This window comes from Falco peregrinus, chromosome 6 (assembly GCF_023634155.1).
Source record: "Falco peregrinus isolate bFalPer1 chromosome 6, bFalPer1.pri, whole genome shotgun sequence".
NCBI classification, from domain to species: Eukaryota; Metazoa; Chordata; class Aves; order Falconiformes; family Falconidae; genus Falco; species Falco peregrinus.
In genome coordinates this window covers 84,984,574-85,002,281 of record NC_073726.1, presented here as the reverse complement: position 1 = coordinate 85,002,281, position 17,708 = coordinate 84,984,574, and the positions used below count along the sequence as shown (strand labels likewise).

Genomic DNA, 17,708 nt, shown 5'->3' with positions numbered 1-17,708 from the left:
TCTCCAGAAATCAGGAAGCATATATGACACGTCAATCCTTTGTGTCAACTTCTACTTCCCTCATCCACATGGTACCAAAATAATGACAAAACCAGATGCTCATTTGTAAGACCTTTATTTATATAAATAATATCCACCATATCAAACAAATATACAACGCCATGCTTGCAAATTAATGCTTTGCAAAGAACTCTCATTGCTGTTCCTGGTTGAAATTCCTCGAGCTGAGAGTGTCTCAGGAGCCTGAAGCTGTAGGAAGCTTGTGACGCACTCAGTTGTGACCTCTCCTAGCAGGAGGAGGCACTGTGGGAGCAGGTCTCTCTGCTGTCCTCCGGCGGCTGGCTTACCACCGGAGGAGGTGTTCTGAGGAGCAACACAGGAGCCTCCAGCCTGTCCAGAAAGCGGAACAGGATGGAGCAGAGAATTCACAGCCATCATGAAGGAAATGACAGAGCACCCTCAGAATGTGGGACAGAAACACTTAGCCTTGGCAAAGCCTCAGGAGGTTAGACTGCAGAGGACGATCCATCTGTAATTTAGGTAGTGGGAAGGCAGTGGTGAGTAGGCATGTACTAGGAACCTGCATCTTCAGCTTGGTAAAGACTGTGTCCCCAAGACGAGGTGCTGATGGTGTCCTCTAGTGGAAACACAGTGACTGCCAGGCAGAAGGATGCTTTGATTTTGCCCCCTATGGAAGATACCTATCTACAGGCTGTAAAGCTTTGCTCATGCCAGCTGTTTTTTCTGGTCAGCTCTCAGTCCAGTCACCAACTAGTCATATTTGGCCATATTATGGGCAATAAAATGCCTGAAAAAACAGAACACTGTGGTATTGGTAAGGTGCCTCCAGCAGAGGACACCTGGCTAGGGAGGGAGTTTGTTGCAGGTCTGATCTAAGAGGAAATGCTCAGTGGATGAAAAGTACTCCAGAAGTGAGAGCTGTGGTGCTCCTCCCTGAGGTGTGTGAAGAAACACATGGTAACTGATCTGGATGTCAACACACCATCTAAAACGCCACAGCCTCAGCCTACACGAATGAGAAATTGAATCTGAGGGACAATGCAATGTGGAAATGAAGTGTGTTTTCCAGTAGATGTACGCTGGAAAGACATTGCAGAGGTGAGGTGCCTTGGTGGTTCCTTTCCTGGCTGGGTGGGATGTCCACGCACTGATCAGTACTGACCCTGAGCTGCCACAGCTCTCATCAGAATTAATAGAGGTTGAGTGGACTTCCTATTTCTGCATTGGAAATATCTTGCTAGACACCCAAAATTGCAGCTCACACTTGAAAATTTTGGCCATCAAATCTTCTGCTTTCATTTTAGCCTTTTATTGTCTAGTTTCAACCTCTCCTAGGTCACGAAACCTGGACCCACAGCTACTGAAGCTTCTTCCTTTCTGGGCAGGAGGCACTACAGGGCCCGGGCCTGCACACAACCCACCTAGAAAACCTGCTGGCTTCAAGGGAAGTTTGCAAGCTGAGCTACCTGGGCTGTCCAGGACTCACTTCAATACTCTCAGTTGAGCTTTCCAATAACCAGCCAATTTTGCTGTTAGGACATAGGCTATACCCCTTAAATAGTGATGGTTTTCAACTTCCTACCCACATCCAGAAGGACAAAGAAACCGTTTCACAGGGGAGGACACAGAGCAGCTCAGTGTAGTGCAGCTCGAGGAGCCAGGAGATACGCTCCCCGACGCCCTCACGAATCCAGTGCGGTGCGTGCAGTGCCAGTGAGAACACACTCGCACAAACGGCTTTGCGGGCCGCCTGCTCCCACCTGGGCAAGGCTAAACCCAGAACTCCATTTAGTGGACCACCTGAATTAGCTCTGCAGGGACTGAGGGAGGGCAAATCGCTCTCTGGCAGTGTCACTGCAGTCCTGGCTATTCCCAGCTAGCAATGGATGAGGTGTGAGTCTGGGGAATGTGTCTTTAGAAGATCAGCCTAATTCTCCTTGGAAATGAAAAAGTAAGTATAGTCTTATCTCTAGTCACAGGGCTGGAAGGAAGAAAGATGTAAAGAGGCAAGAAGAGAAAGATCTGTTGTAAGGAGAGAGTTGGAAATCAAAGATCAAGTGTTTGTAAAGTCTTCTGATTGATGATGACTTTCACTTCAAAGTCCCAGAGTTTTAAAGGCGTCTCGCAAATCATCTACTTCGTACAGCGGCTGCAGGACAAAATATAGATGGTAGGTCAGTTGTCAAGTGAGCAGGAACCTATGAAGATGGGGAAGGAGGAAGGAATCGCAGGAGATGGGATGAAAGGTGGAAGAAGGGGAAGAGAATGAGCAGATATGAAGGAATTCAGGGGAGAGGCATGAGGGATGTGGAAAGTGAAGACAGGAATGAATGAAATGGCAGATGGCGGAGATGGGCAGCTAGAGCAGAAAGGAACAAGAGTGAGGAAGAGAGGAAGAAGCTGAGGGGAAGAGACACTGGAAGGAGAAAGAAAATTGGCCCTCACCAGGAGGATTCGTCGAAGTTTCCTGGACAGATGGACAGAGTTTTCATGCAGCCCTTCCCAGGCTTTGAATGTCTTTTCCCTGTTCTCCACAAATGTGTTCCAGCAGTAGAAGTAATCTGTGCAATGCACGGGGGAGTTACAGAGTGCTCAAGCCTGCCCCAGAGAGGACACTGACCTCTCCTAGGATACTAGGTCATCACATCCTGCCGTTCTCTTCTTGGGCTCCTTGTCCCAGCTTCTCCCACCCTGCTGGGTTTCCCCAAGCCCCCTTAGCTTTCCGTCATCTCTTTCTCGCCTGCGCATCTCACCTTTGAAAGTCATGATGGCAATTTGGGCCCCGGCCCTGTGCAGGCGCCTCAGCCCCTCGGGCTCTGCCTTGCGGTCCTCGCAGAAGTACAGGCGGGCCGTGAAGATGCGGAGGGTCAGGTTGGGGTAGGCGCGCAGGAAGTCGGCCACGTGCCGGGCGCAGTCATAGCAGGGGCTCCAGGAGGTGAACCAGGTGATCCGGTAGCAGCGGCCTGGGTCCAGGTCCCAGGCTGAGATGTAGCGCAGGAAGAGCACCTCCACGTGACAGCCCATCTTCATGAAAGAGGGAGAGGGGCAAGGAGTGAGGTGGGGAGGGGGAGCAGGGTGTAAGAGGGGTGAGGAGGGAAGAGTGAGCTGGGTAGGGTGTGAGGGAAGGAGAAAAAACGTTGGGGGTAGGTCCTAGGGTCAGCACTCAGAGGGAGAAGGCACAGTGGTACTCAAGTGGAAGACTGGCTAGAAAAGCTCAGTGGCGCACTGATGTGTAGGTGCGTACGAGAGGAATGTGTGGGAGCCAAGCAGAAAAGTAGGTAGACTGGTAAAGCAGCAGGGAGTATGGAGGTCTTGCTGCTGACACACTCGGAGGTAGCAAAAAGTACAGGTTTACCTGGAGGCTGCATCCCCTAGACAGAACGCACCAGTGCAGTGTCCATGCTCATGGACGTGTGTGCCAGCACCCTCGGTGCTGTCGCAGCCCTCCTTTCCCTGCTGCCCCAGGCCAACTGGGGCTGCATGCACCTCAGCATGGATGTAAGAACAAGATGCCAAGGTGTTCCCTGTACCTTATTGCGCAGGTATCCAAAGTCCAGGGAGCATGATGTAGCACTGTCACGGCGCTTTACAACATAGCAGAGGTAGGTTTCACGCCGGCCCTTGGCCCAGCGCAAGTTCTTGAAGTTGTAGAGGAATAGTTTCCTTTTCATCAGGAGGCTGCAGAAGACAAAAGAGAATTTCCACTAGCCCCACCCTGCATCCAGCAGTTGGCCATGTCTTTGCTGAGGGCTCAGCACCAAAAATATCCTCCTCATGTCCAGGCCTCTCAGTACGAGAAGAGCACCAGTGATTTGCATACAATATGTTAGGGACAGGGTGCAGACGTGACTGTGGGGATGAAGCAGTTGACCTTGTGAGTGGAAACAGTAAGTGAATTAGTAGTGATTAGTCAAACAGCAACTATGGCTGGGTAGAGTGTGAAAATATCTAAGAATATCCAAAGGGTGGACACCAATGAGGGAGAAGGATGAAAGTGTCTGAGAAGACCTGGGAAGATGAGAGTGTCTGAGTTCAGTCATCAAGAAATATTATTTTTGCTGTATGAAATCCTGAAAAGCCACTGGGGCAAGGGATGGATCGAATTAGAGCCTCTTTAGAGAAGACTGAGGAGGGTATGATTGAAAATGTGCAGGGCTAGGGGCTGGGGTAAGGCGCCACACACTAGCTGACAGAATATATAATGGGGGAGGCACGCTGACACCCCGCCAGGCACACGTACCATTCCCCCATCAGACAAATGCCAAGACTGGCAAGAGCCTGCTCCCATGCCCAGGGATCCTGCCGGGACAAGGCAGTAGGAGCGCGGGGAGGGTAAGGTAGTCACGAGCCATATCTAACAGCCTCACTGCCAAGTGGAGGCAGATAGGCAGCTGAGAACAGCTGTGTTCATTGAGGTGAGATACTTACCTCCCCCAATGCAAAACAGAACTGAATGGGTTAAAAATAATCATGTCCTCTGTCATCTTTTCCCTCTGATAGACTGATGCTCAGCAGGGAGGTGGGGTTGGTTTAGGTGCTACTGAGCTGGGTTTTCTGGGAAGTCTCCAGTGAGGTGTAGGAAAGGGGAACTGAGGCTTGTTAGGAATTTAAATCCAATTTAAATCTGAGAGTCTAAGCAAGGAAAAGTTTCTTACGCAAAATCCCTTCATCTGTTTGCCAATGTCACCATAAAGCTTGAGCACTGCAAAGCACTTAATCTCCAGCTAACAGCAGCATCCATCCTCTCTGCTCCTCCAGGAGTTCTGCCCATTGTGCACCCTCACACGTGGCCACTGCACCACAGGTGCTCACTCATCCATGTCCTCACGCACATCCTCTTGCCTTTTGTTACCGAGTGCACGTGCTTTGCTTTCCTGTAGCGCTTGCTATTGCACCTCACATCACATCGCCAGAGAGACGTATTCTTCCCACAAGCACCCTGGCTACCCTGATTGTCCCACGAATAGAGAAGCTACCTGCACACATCCTCTTTTCTGCCATGTCACCCTCAGCCTGCAGCGCAAAAATACCTGTGCTGCTCACACAGAAAGAGCAAGCGTGCACATACTCAGTTATGCCACTCTATACAGACATGCTGCTGGAGCAGTAGATCGCATGGGAGTTGTGGCCGTGTTTCCTGCTAGGAGAAAGTCCATAGAGAAGACAAGGCTCTGCAGAGTCCTGCACACACTCAGAGAGCAAAGCATCCCTTCTAGGCATGTTACTCAGCCCAGCAAGAGCCTCAGGCAGCTCTTGGAGGTCTGTGCTGTAAGCACTGCCAGGGCTCTGCTCTGCTGGGTTTCTAGGTTGTGACAGGAGTAGAGCACAAACTGATCCCACTGCATTTCATCACCCCTTTCTCTGGCAGTTCATCTTGGGTGCGTGTTTCCCATACCCACTGCATGTTCTTCATCATCAGTTTTGATTTATTTCTTACACGTAGAGCCACCCTGCTTCCTCTACCACCTTAGATTCACCCTATTTACACAGTTATGAACATGCTTGTATATTCCCTAATAGACAGACAGACAGACAGACAGACACACACACGTTGGTCCCCTCACAAAACCGCCAAGCAGTGATTCATCTCGGGCTTCTCCCGGTTAGATGTGTTATTGCAGGGATGTGGGAAAAACTCTCCCCTGTAACAGAGGTGCTGGAGAGGGGACACCCCTTCTATGTGTGACTGATCCTCAGGTTGTCCAGAGACGATAGCCCAGGGAATCATGTGGGAAATGAGCAGGTACGACAGGCCAGAGGCTTGCAAAGCTCTTACCTGGGGGGTGCCACAACCGCAGAAAACAGAGCAGAGCAATTGTGAAAAATGCAATCGCTCGTTGAAGAACCATATAAGCCAGGTGAAACACAATGACAATTATGCTGATGTTTCATCAAAGCCCACAAGGAAAAATGCTTTTCAACACATTAGAAATTTAAGGGAAAATAGGCTTTCCCTTTTCTCTTTTTTGTGAAGTTTTAGGCAAATGCATTTGCTTTCAAAATGTTTCTGATTCTTCTTCTAACTGTCCGTTTTCTTACTTCTTCCCATTTTTCTCTATTCAGTGGTTTTGCCCCTGCAGAGCAGCATGTGGATGCAAATAACGGTGAAGAACAAGAAATGACCCCAAAACCCAGAAAAATGAAAATTACGATCGCTTGAGTTATTTTTCACCGTCCTAACAAAGTGAAAACGATTTTGAGTCACAGGAGCTTTTTGTTCAACCAGAAATGGTTCATTAACATCAGTTGCTATTTTCCGTTCTCTCTGGAGTTCACTGTCCCAGGGGTTTTTGCTAGGGAGGATTTCAGAACATGGCTGGTACAAGAAGAACAATGAATTAACAGATGTTGTGGAGAACAACTCAGCAGATGTGCAGTTAGGTACGAACTGCTGGATACATGAGCAACTCCTATAGCTATAGTATAGCTCAAGGGAAAGCAGCAAGGACATAGGAGCTGTGATTATACCCGGCACTGATGTAGACAGAACAGAGATCTTCTCCTCAAATAAAGATCCATGAAGCCAATCCTCAAATCAGGGTGAAGGCCCCTGAATGTGTGAACGATATGCAATTGTGGAGAGTGATTAGTAATAATTAGCTCGCAGCATAATGGCAGTGCAAGTAGAGCAGTCCAGTGCTGGCACGGGTTGTGCTTACAAGCACAAGGGTGTGAGCAGCAGAAAGAGACTGATACAGAAATCTGTTGCAAGAGAAAGAATAGGTGTATAAGGAGAGAAGAGTGGGCAAGGATTGAGGTGCTTAGGTGGCAGATAGCATCTGAATATTCATCTTTCTGCTGTCTTTTTTTTGTTGTTGTTTCTAGAAAAGAAAAAGAATGAAAAGGAACAGAGAATAGTAATGAGAAAGAGAAATGACAGAAAGGGAAAAGAGTACAGGGCGGCGGACAGTCAAAGAGAAAGAATGAGAGACACAGAGATGCACATGCAAGAGCAGGACGGGGCAGGGAGTTAGGTTACTGAGTCAAACAGTGAAAGGGACAGTGAGCACTGAATGGGGAGCGGGTTAATTCTAAGAGAAGGACCCTTGTTTCGTATATGAGCAAGAAACTGGAGGCACTCCTTTTACCTGTCCATGACTGCCAGGGTCTCTCTCAGGTGATGGGATTGCAGAGAGGTTGTCTCGCAGGCTCCGGCTGTGCACCCCTCTGACTTGATGTACAGAAGTGCGGGCTGTCCCCTGTGTCCCCTCCCCATTCACCCCTATCTACCACCCCCACCCCCCCCGTCGGGTTTCATCGGGGTGTGGTTGAGGGAGGAGTTAGAAAGGTCTCCTGGAGCTGCAGGAGCTGAAGAGCAGAGGGTTGAGATGCGGAGGGGCACCAGTTCTGAAAGATGCTCAGCACCCATTGGCTGCCTCCCCCCCCGCTGCTCTCCCCGCTGGGCCCTCCCTGCCTGCAAAATTATTCTGAATTTTTATCAATAACATAATGAGGCAGGAAGCATTGTCTGGTGGTTAGCGGGGGGCCTGGGAGCTCGTGTACCGCTAACGTGAATGCGGGCAAAACCACACCATCCCTGCGGGCCCCGGGTCACGCAGCTGTGCAGTGGAGACGGTGACGAGCCCTGCCCGCCGAGGGAGCTCTGCACAGCGCCCGCAGAGCCCAGCTGGAAGGAGCCCAGGGAATGCCAAAGTGCTGGCAGGCCTCCCCCTCCTCTGTGTCCCCCCGAAAGGCCCGGCAGCTGCTTGGCAGCGAGGGGCGACACAGAAGCCGAAGGAAGGAGTGAGAGGGACGCAGCTCCGGAGAGCCCGGGGTTTGACGGGGAGCACCTGGCCCCGCTTTGGCACCTGAACGCAGCCATGGGTGCCTGAGCCAGGCTGACATGCCAGGAGCGGTGGCGAGCCTGCAGGGCAAAGCTGTGTGCAAGGGACCAGCGGGGAAGGACTCAGGGCCTGATCCTGCTGTTGCAGATGGCACCGGCACTGTGATCTGCCAGCGCTGGGGTGGCTGCCGGGACCCCCCACCCGGCGGCTGTGCCCAGCACGTGTGCGGCTGCACGTCACGCCCGGGCTCACGCTCAGGACGCACACGCTCTGCTCCGCTAACACCACACTCTGCCACCCGGGCTGTGCTCCATCACCGCCCCCAGCCCCTGCCGGGCACCCATCCCCTCTGCAGGGCTGGGGGACAGCCAAGGGAGGGGGCAGCGGGTCTGGCTGGGCAGGGTGCTGAGGAGGTAGCTGGGGGACATTCTGCTCCCTTTCTGCCTCTATGGCTGAGAAACAGGGCTTTTGTTTACCTCATGCTAGGGTAGTTCTTAATATTTTTTTCTCTGCTTGATTTACTTTTCGTATTAATTTTACTGGCTTTCAGCATGCTAGGACTGTGTGAAACCAGTATATGCAAACACATGAAAAGGAGAGACGAGTCGCCAGAACAGAGCAGATGACTCTAGCCCAGCACTCTGAGCGTACTTGTCTTTGAGAGCGGCTGGCATGGCACACTTCAGGAGAAGAAGTACTCCTGGAAGGGCCGGGGCTGGGCTGTCCGACTCCTTGGGGAAACGTCTGGGTAGGGCACATGCTCAGCGGCTTCACATTTTGGCAGCTGCATCGGTCTCAAGGGTTGTGGCAATTATCCTCTTTGGGGATCTGGCTGCTGGTGTTTGACCAAAGCTGGAAGAGCCTGCAGTCCTTGCGAATCCCTGTCCTACTGAACAGAATCAAAGGGGACGCTCCTGTTAATGAAACAGCTGGCCCCTTTCAGCCTTTGCCTTAGCAGCACCTTGTGACAAATCTCCTAGGTCAGACCAAGAGTCGTTTTGTCCCCCTTTCATACTAGTTTTTTCTTTCAGTATTGCAAGAAGGATGTTTGTTACACAGGACATTAAAAAGAAAAAAAAGCAACACACCCTGGGAAATGTGTTTCTTAGACATCACAACTGTTTGTGTTCCATCAGATAAATTAAGGTAGTTTCAGCTTTATTCGTGTTGTGGCTCCTAATTTCAATAGGCAAAAGCTTGCAGAAAATTTTACATGACATTTTCTGCTCTGAAAGGAGCCAAGAAATATCTTCATGGCCAGCCTGGTGTTCCCCATAAATTAGATTTGTGCGTAATGATTTTCTCAAAGGCTTAACCTGTCAAGTCTCATAAAATATTTAACTAGATCCTTCTCTGGTCTTGCCTGTAAATGGAATTCACTCTTCCATGTTTAAAAGATCAGCACTTTTCCTTAAATATTGAGACCCTCTTTGCACTCCACCGAGGCAAAAAAGAACGAACAAACGTATGAACAGATGAACTGTACTTAGGTCACTCTCTGGCAGGGCTCTCAAATCTAAATACTGATGTAGGCTTTCTAATGCCATTTGTTTAGACCAGCAACTTCCCTCATAGTGGAGGTGTGAGTGCCCAAAGCCAGTGGCAGCGGTACTGTGCCTCCGGCTCTAATCCCCAGAGAAGAAACGTGTTAGTGTGGATGTATTTTTAGGGTCTCATGGCAAGCCCAGGGTGACAGTTGGAGAAGGACCCTCAGCTGCTATGCAGGACTGCCTAAAGCAGGAGCTGCAGTACCTTGCCAAGGCAAGACCTTGCTCATTTGCAGGTGTCATCTCTGCTCTGGTTAAAAATAAGTATTTTGGAAAACCATAGAAAGGTTGCTGGTTGCTGAACCCTAATCTAGCTGCTAGTCCAGCTTCCTCCCTGGCCTTAAATTGCCAAATCTTTAATATACAGTGCGACCCTTTTGGCTGGGAGCTAATGCACGAGGAGGGGTGCTGACCACTCTGGTTTTCCTTCCTTTCTGCTCAATGCAAACTTATTTGGTGAGGGGGCTATGGGTGGCAGAGAAAAACAATTTTACTGAAGATGACTCCATCTCTGCTTCTGTTCAAAGCCCGGGTCAGTTAAAGGCTAGTGGGGAAGGCTGGAAAGGGTCCTGTGCTGGTGTGTTTGGGCTGTTACCTAGCAAGAGACACTGCTCCAGCTTATCAGGATCACAGAAGGATGTCCTAGCATTGCTTCAGGCTTCTTGTGTTCAGAGCTCTATTCCCTGTCTTGAAGTGAGAACAGCAGAGAAATAACAGCAGCCTGAAGAGCAGTGGTTAGGTGTAAGGGGTGAGGAGGAGTATCACCATTACTGTTACTAAAGATTCAGAAAGAGAATTGCTAAGAAATCAGAGAGCAAAAATGTGGTGAATAACTAAAACTAATTACCTAGCCCCAAAGCAGAGGAGAGGTTGCTTGTTTAGTCAACAGGAAGCTGCGTGTTGGTGTGTGTCGATATAAATACATATTTATTTTTTCCATTCACCCTTTGCTCAGAAATCGCATTTTGAAACAAGCGCCGACATCACCATTTGGTTGGTTCTTGGGCTGCACACAAGAAACGCAGACACCTGCTTCCCCTCGCCTCAAGCGAAAACCTCAAGCAGAAAAACTTTCTCTGCTCCACAAGTGCTGATGCACCACAGACACTGACTTGCAGCGAGACCCTGAGCAGGGGAATAGCAGAGTTCCTTGCAGTTGGGCACAGGCATATAAATAAGCTGATATGCGTATTTATTATAAGCACATACAATGTAATATGCTTACTTAATATAAGCATATATTAACTATAAGCATATACTAAAGTGCTTATTTATTATACAAACAGTACATTATATTCTGTGTTCATTCCACAAAGACTCATCACCCTATTTTGAACGACAGACCCAACACATCGGTAGCACACTTGCTCAGGCACCTCTGCCAGGCAGAGCACTCGCATGACTCCAGTCCTGGGTGTAAGAAAAAAGCCATGGTAGATGTAGAAGCAGCTTGCTGCCTAGGACATGGGGCGAAGGGCCTTGTCCCTAGAGCTGCCAACTCATCTTGTGACACAGCTGTGGATGCCATACCTAGGGAGAAGTTTTCAGCAGTTGCATGACCAAGCACTGCCTTTGGTGGTGTGGAATATGCAGCACCACGGAGATGTACGAAAGCTGTGAGGATGAGGATGAGGATGAGGATGAGGATGAGGATGAGGATGAGGATGAGGATGAGGATGAGGATGAGGTCTGCCTGGAGTGAACATCACAGGTGTGGGAGGGTGTGTGTGTAGTGGGGGGATTGCAAATGCAAATCTGAAGCACTGTGGGGTGAGTGTCACTGAGGCTACATCTAAGTTAGACAAGAGCAGGGACCCCAGGTTGTGAGACGGAAGTGGGAAGGAGAGAAGGCAGGAGTTCAAGGTGTATAGGAGTGCTACGGGGAGTGTAGGTTTATGAAACCTGGACCCCTGTGCTGTGCACTGCTGCATGCTGCAGGATTGTAGATGATGCCACTGATAAAGAATTGAGGGCACCTGGTTGCTGAGTGTGCGCTAAGATTATATGTTATTATGTGTTTTACTAGCAATTTGGCTTTCCAGGCTTGCACTGCAAAACCTTTACCTGGAGACTTGACTCATCGTTTATTTTTGTTCCACTGTTGAGCTTGTTTTGGTGCTGGGGGATGAGGCAAATTAGGGTGAAACTATTGAATTGAGTACACATTTTTCAACCCTGTGAGTGCCTCTCATTCCTGCCCTGCAGCTCTCTGCTAGCCCAGCCTCAGCCTCCTTATAGGAACTAATGACCCTTAATCCTGACTCTGTGAGCCCAGAATTTTTTCTCTTCCTACCTGTATTAATTCCGCTCCCCCCTCCCACGTCTCTAGGCAGCAGCGGCTCCATCCCTTGCTACCAGTGACTGACACCGGCTGGAATCACCAGCAGGAAGGGAGGAAAGGGGCTGGATCGGGTTGAGGATTTTGAAACCTAGTGAATGGCTCCCCCATAGTGAATGCAGATAAATGTGACCAAAGCCCAAGCACTTGCACTTGTCCTCAAGTGTCCGCTCTAGCTTGAGGCTAAGTGGTTGGCAGCTTATCTCATTTACACTAAGAAAAACAGAGTCTGCAATCAAAGCAGAATGCACCTTCCCCACGCTGAGAGCTGGGTGTGGGGAAGCACCCACCAGAGCTGCTTGCACCTCGCTGCTTCCCACAGCAGCGCAGCTCCAGCCTCCAGCGCACCCTGCCCAGCTGACTTGGCTTCTGCCGCCGTGCTGCGCAGGCCTGGAGAAGACCCTCTTTTTGCACAGGGAGCTGCAGGCTGTGTTCTAGTGTTACTCCGTTCTCCTACAGCTCAGCCCCCTGGTCTGGGCATCCCAGACTCTGCTCCAGATCGCATTTTCCCCCTCCTTAATGGAAGGCACTGGCTTCATATCTCTGTAATCATCTGCTAGTCATGGGGAGAAACTTGGTTTTGCACCACAGTTTTTCACAATGAGACTCACCTTCTAGCTGCGGTTAAGGTTTCACAGACAAAAGTTGCCTATTAGCTCCTGTTTGTGCAGTTGCTGCAGCTCACGCTACCCGGTGCAAAAAGAGCTTGCACCTGGGGCCTGGGTGGTAAATCCTGATTTTAGTTTCCCTGTTGTCTTTGGAGAAGCCCTTTGCAGGAGAGGTTGGGATAGAAGCGCTTGGAAGCTCACTAAAGAGCAGCACATTGCATGTTCCTTGCCTTGGAGTCATGTGTCGTGTTCCCTGCAGTTGTACAAGTTTTCCTTGTCTGGAGGTCCTCATGAGCAGTATTCTTGCATCTTACAAAATTTTCTTATCAGCAAAGCAATTATTTTCAGAAGATTCAAGGTAGTCTTGCTACTTCTTCACTTCCTCCTCCCAGAGTTCAGAGCTGCTCCTGTGCTCTCATCAATGGCCACATCCAGAAGGTTTGTGGAATGTCACCACTAACCTCCACTCCCTAACGCCAAAGTAGAATCTGACACCTTGATCCTCTTCCAGGGGGCCCAGTGCTCTTGGCAATGGGGATGGAATGGGAGACCCACCCTGAGGCCAATGGAGAGAGGGGGAAAGGGGTGAAAAGTGATTCTCATTTCACACATGACGAGGATCTCCTCCTTTGCTGTGGTATCTCTGCTGTCTTCCTTCTTTGCTAGTGCACTGCTGTGCCTGGCTGTGCTGACTGTTAGCGTCAGTTAATTCTTTAGCCATGACCACATGGGAGGCTCCCAAGTTTCTGCTGTAAGCAGTGAGGTCTGAGCTGTGACACACTCGAGCTAGCTGACCAGGCAGGGGAGGGTATCCGAGCATCTGAGAACTTCCCAGCTAATTTCATAGGATTTTAAAATGTCCATTTTGTCCAGCCAAAAGCATGGGTTCTGCTTGGATGAAAAGGCTGGTAGAAGCTCCTAGTAAGCAGGGGAGAGAAAGAAGAGGAATAATCTGAAAAGGAAACAAAGACCTGGGAAACTACCGATTAGGAATTATTAACAGAAATTTTAATTCACTGGTGCCCATTGGTTTTACACAGTACTTGTAGCATTGTTTCTGCTTGCCACTCAGATATGCCCCCAGAACAGCTATATCTCTCTAAAATATACAGCCCTTGCATTCACATACACAACCAGTTAACTTCCCTTGCCCCAGTCTGTACTCAGTGAGGGAAGACCATGTCCACTCATCGCTTCTACCATTTCTGTGCAGGTACCGGTAGGGTAGGGCACAGGCACATTTACTTTCAGGTGGCTAGCTTGGTCGCATCCCAGTTTGGAAAACTGGTAGCAGGACCAAAAAAGCTTACAGATTGAAGAGCTAAAATCTGCCCTGAAGCAGGGCCCCTCTCAGGGAACAGAAATTGCAAAGGGGCTTGCAGAGACTATGAAGGGTTCAGATGCCTTTCCTAAACTAAACCAAAGGGAAACTACAGAGATACCAGCTGATGGACAGCGGAGCCAAGAGAAATGGTGTAATGATGGTGCTGGGGCTCAAGCAGAGCTGATGAGATAATTACTTGTTACCACGATGTGGAGAGTCTCAGGAACGACTGCATTCACACTGCACCAGGCAGAAAAGAAACTCTTGAACTATTTCTCCACAGCGAGGACTAGGCTGGAGGCCAAGTCTAAGCTGCTGCAGAAGAAAACAGGTTTTATTTGCTAATCCATAATAATGGCCAACACCGCTTGCTCCAGCTGATCTGTGCTATTTGGGTACCAGACAAAGGACACACTGAGGTGCAAGCATTTCCCAGTGGGTGTGTTTGCTGATACCATCTGGCTTTGGTGCTACAAGGGAACAGTCAGAGCTGTAAGCCTCACAGGAATGCCGTCAGCGTGCAAAGACTTTGTAGGTGCAAGGCACCCAGTGCAAGAAGTGGCAAGCTGACGTGCATCAGTGTGAAACCAAAACCTTGGTCAAGATGTCACGCTGGTAGGCTGTGCTGGCTATCATGTTTGAAGCAACTGCCGCTGCAGGTGCCGCTTCTGCTCCAGCCTCTAAGGCACCAGCTAAGGCACTGGAGAAGGTGGCATGAGAATCCAAGTCCTGCAAGCCCCCACTCTCCAGCGGGGCTGATTTAAGGGCAATGACTGTCTCCAAGAAGCACAGAAGAACTTTCTCTCACCACTCTGAAAGGGAACTGAAGGCAACGCAGTACAGGACAACAGCTGCACCAGGCTGGGGCTCAGGAGCCAGGCAAGAGCAGCACAAGAAGGCTTGGTACTTCTAGCTCCTTCAAACTCAACAACAAGCCAAGAGGAAGGTGCCAAGAAGGCAGCAAAGGGCAAGAACCACCTGTTCCTTGACTGGCACTGCCAAGAAGCCCCGATTACCTGCGGCTGTGAAGGAAATCCCAAGGAAAACCAAGAAACTGGCAGCCACCGTGGCCAAGAAAGCAATGAAGATCTTAGAGAATACGAAAGCCGACAGACAAAAAAAGGCAAAGATCCAGCTAAGGGCAAAGCAGTGAAACCCAAGGCTACCAAATCCAAGGCACAGCAACAGAAAGTGTCCTCAGGCTGAGAAGGCAGCGCACAAAAAGTAAATGCTGTATAAGCACAGACAGAGTGTCCTGCTTCAGGGACACAAAATGTAAATCCTTTAATTGAACCATTGATTTTCATCATGTTTTGTGTTTTTTAACACAGTTTCACCAAAGGAAGAGAATTAATTGTAATAATTACAATTCCTTGGTTTGCTATAAAACTCAGGCTTTGTATGAACTAAATGTTTCTTCTTGTTTTCTTCACTTGTCTGCAGCAGTGTTGTGGGGGAGATGGGGACAGAGTCTGCCCACAGCAAAAAGAATAGAGGCAACAGATGAAAGCTGCAACAAAGGAATTTCTGATCTGACATCACGAAAATATTCTCCATCTTAAATGTGGTGCAGCACTGGAACAGGTTGTGGATTCTCTGTCCTTGCTGACTTTCTCAAAATTCAGCTGGACAAGGCTCTGAGCAATTTGATTAGCTTTGAAGTTAGCTCTGCTTGGTAAATTTCAACATAATTTTTGCTATGATCTTAAATGAGAAGGTATACTATCTCAACGACGACATTTATTTTTGAAAATGCACAGCTTCATGTACATTTATTCTTATATTTAAGCAGGTAAGTTCTGACATTACTTATTATTTAGACCCATTTGTTTGTTTATTAGATTACTTAGACCCATGTTTGTTTATTAGATTTTGACAAGCTGTATCTGTATGGAAATTGCAATCTTAGTAAAATGCCCAAAACAGCATTCTGAAAGAGGATTTATTAATTAAGTGAATATATTAATTAAGTGAAGCCTTGCTCTACTGATGACTTTCACCAATTCAGTTTTTTAACATACTTCAACATAGTAGCAGTGTGTACATGCAGCTTGCATTTTAACTGATATAATTTATATTATTGAAAACACCTTTATTTGAAAAAAACGTTTACATTATGAGCAAAAGTGGACAATCAAATTCATTCATGATGTTTCACACACTTTTTGAACAGGTCTTTTTTTAACGTACTAAAATCCAGCTCTCTGTTTTGTGGGAGATTATTCCAGCTTGCTACATTACGAGGGGTGAGGATGGCAGGGAACAGAGGGAAATGCAGCAATACGCTGAAGATCAGAGAGTAGGAGATGAAGAAGAGATCCAGAAACAGAATTCAGATTTCCTCTGCCCCAGTCAAGGGGCTGCTCACAACTGGACAGATGTACACTGTCTAACAATGCCAGACCATGGGCTGCCAGGAGTAAACGTTATGGGATCATGCACCTTTAAAAACTTATTTTAAAAAAAAACAAACCAACTTTTTTAAAATTTTAAACTAAAATCCATTTTGTTTCAACCCAGCTATTCTTTACGTAAGAGGTGCTCTTTCTGGACGGGCTGCAAGCACCACTCCCCTCTGCAAAGCCAGCCTGCAGCCCAGCCGGCAGAATGCTCCTGAGGGATCCCTCCACCCTTGGAGGCCTGATGACAACACGTTTTATTTGTGCTGTGGGTTCTTGTGGACAAGATCCAGGTGACACGGAGCTTCTAGGTGACGTGGCAGCTGCTTCCAACAGCCTCCTCTACTTTTCCCACAGCACTCCCCTTCTTCCTCTCCTTGTTTCTGCAACCAGCGGCCACCAGCTCAAGACATGCGGTTGCAGTTCCCACAGCGCACACGGTGACCTGAGGTGCCATCTCCCCTCCCTGCTCTGATGAGTGTGTCTTTCCCTTCAGAAAATCCTGAGCTTGGCAGCTGAGGGAGCCAAAGTGTGTGAGAACTGGAGGGCAAGAGAAAAGGGGAGCTGGCATGGGCCAAGCACTGCCCCCAAGCCCACTGGGCAATGCTGCGTGCCACCTCATTGAGCACAGCTCCTGCTGCCCACTTCATCCCCACTGTCCTCCTCACTGTGTTTCTTGCTCCAGGATAAACTTACCAACAGAGAAGAAAGAGGAAAATAGGGGCAGAGAACAAAGAGGAGAAGGAGAGATGGGAAGGTGGAACAACTCTTGCTTTCCAGGTGCAGCAGAAAGCCCACCACGCGGCCAGCTTCCCTCATCGGGATCTCCAGCTCCACAGACCCAGCAAAGCGAGGTAGTGCTTCAAACTGGGGACCAGACATCAGAGCACTGGCCTTGAAACAGCAGCATTCAAACTGGCAACAGCAATTGGTACTCAAGAGATGCGACAGCAAAATAAACAAGAACAACGGTTGTAGGGGAAGTGACTGCAGGCCATCCAACTCCTGCTCCAGGTCAGAAGAGTTTGTGAAAATCAGCCACAAACTCTAGATCATGCTTCTGAAAGGGGACTCTGGCAGTGTGCTTTGAGGCTACTCCACCTTCGTGAGAAACAGATCCAGCTGGAGCTATATTTAAAACCATCTTCCCCGCTTACAAGAGATGGCAGCACCCAGAAACCAGCACCACCGCACCAGGACAGTTCAGGTGGGAACAGCAGGGGAGGTAAATGTGTGTGGGGGGGTAAGTGCTAACCAAGATGGGGAAGCCTGTCTGCAGACCCCAGTACTGTAAGGAAAAGAATAAACCGAATTACCAAAAGCCGATGGCATGTCCCACTCTGCTCACAGTCAGTGGAACGCACTGATAGAGGGACACCGCAAAGGCCAAGAGCTCATGAGTCCGAGCAGGATCAGGCCAGTGTGGTGGGAACAGCACCTACGGCCACTCGGGTTCAGGCTGTTTTCATTGTAACCGTCCAAGACAGGGACACCGCAGCGTGAGCCAAGGAGCATCGATTCCAGGGGACAGTGTTGCGCAATAACCTGCATTGTGTGGTTTAGTCCTGAAGAATTATGGCCCGTGGTCAGAGGCAGTTTAATGGCTAATTTGGGTCACAGCCACTTTTGTTCTAGAAATACCATCGAAATGCAGACTTGACTGCTTGCACATGAAGACACTGCCTAG

General features: G+C 49.0%; 1 protein-coding gene across 1 annotated transcript; it reads right to left on the bottom strand.

Moving 5' to 3' along the window:
- Positions 1-99: 99 nt before the first annotated feature.
- AICDA (activation induced cytidine deaminase) lies at positions 100-7,208 on the bottom strand. The gene is made up of 5 exons (XM_005234443.4): positions 7,110-7,208; positions 3,552-3,699; positions 2,775-3,045; positions 2,467-2,582; positions 100-2,170 (listed from the first exon to the last, which is right to left on the bottom strand). Exons 1-5 carry the CDS (start codon positions 7,115-7,117, stop codon positions 2,117-2,119), a joined length of 597 nt encoding a protein of 198 aa, XP_005234500.1. The 5' UTR covers positions 7,118-7,208; the 3' UTR covers positions 100-2,116.
- Positions 7,209-17,708: the final 10,500 nt, after the last annotated feature.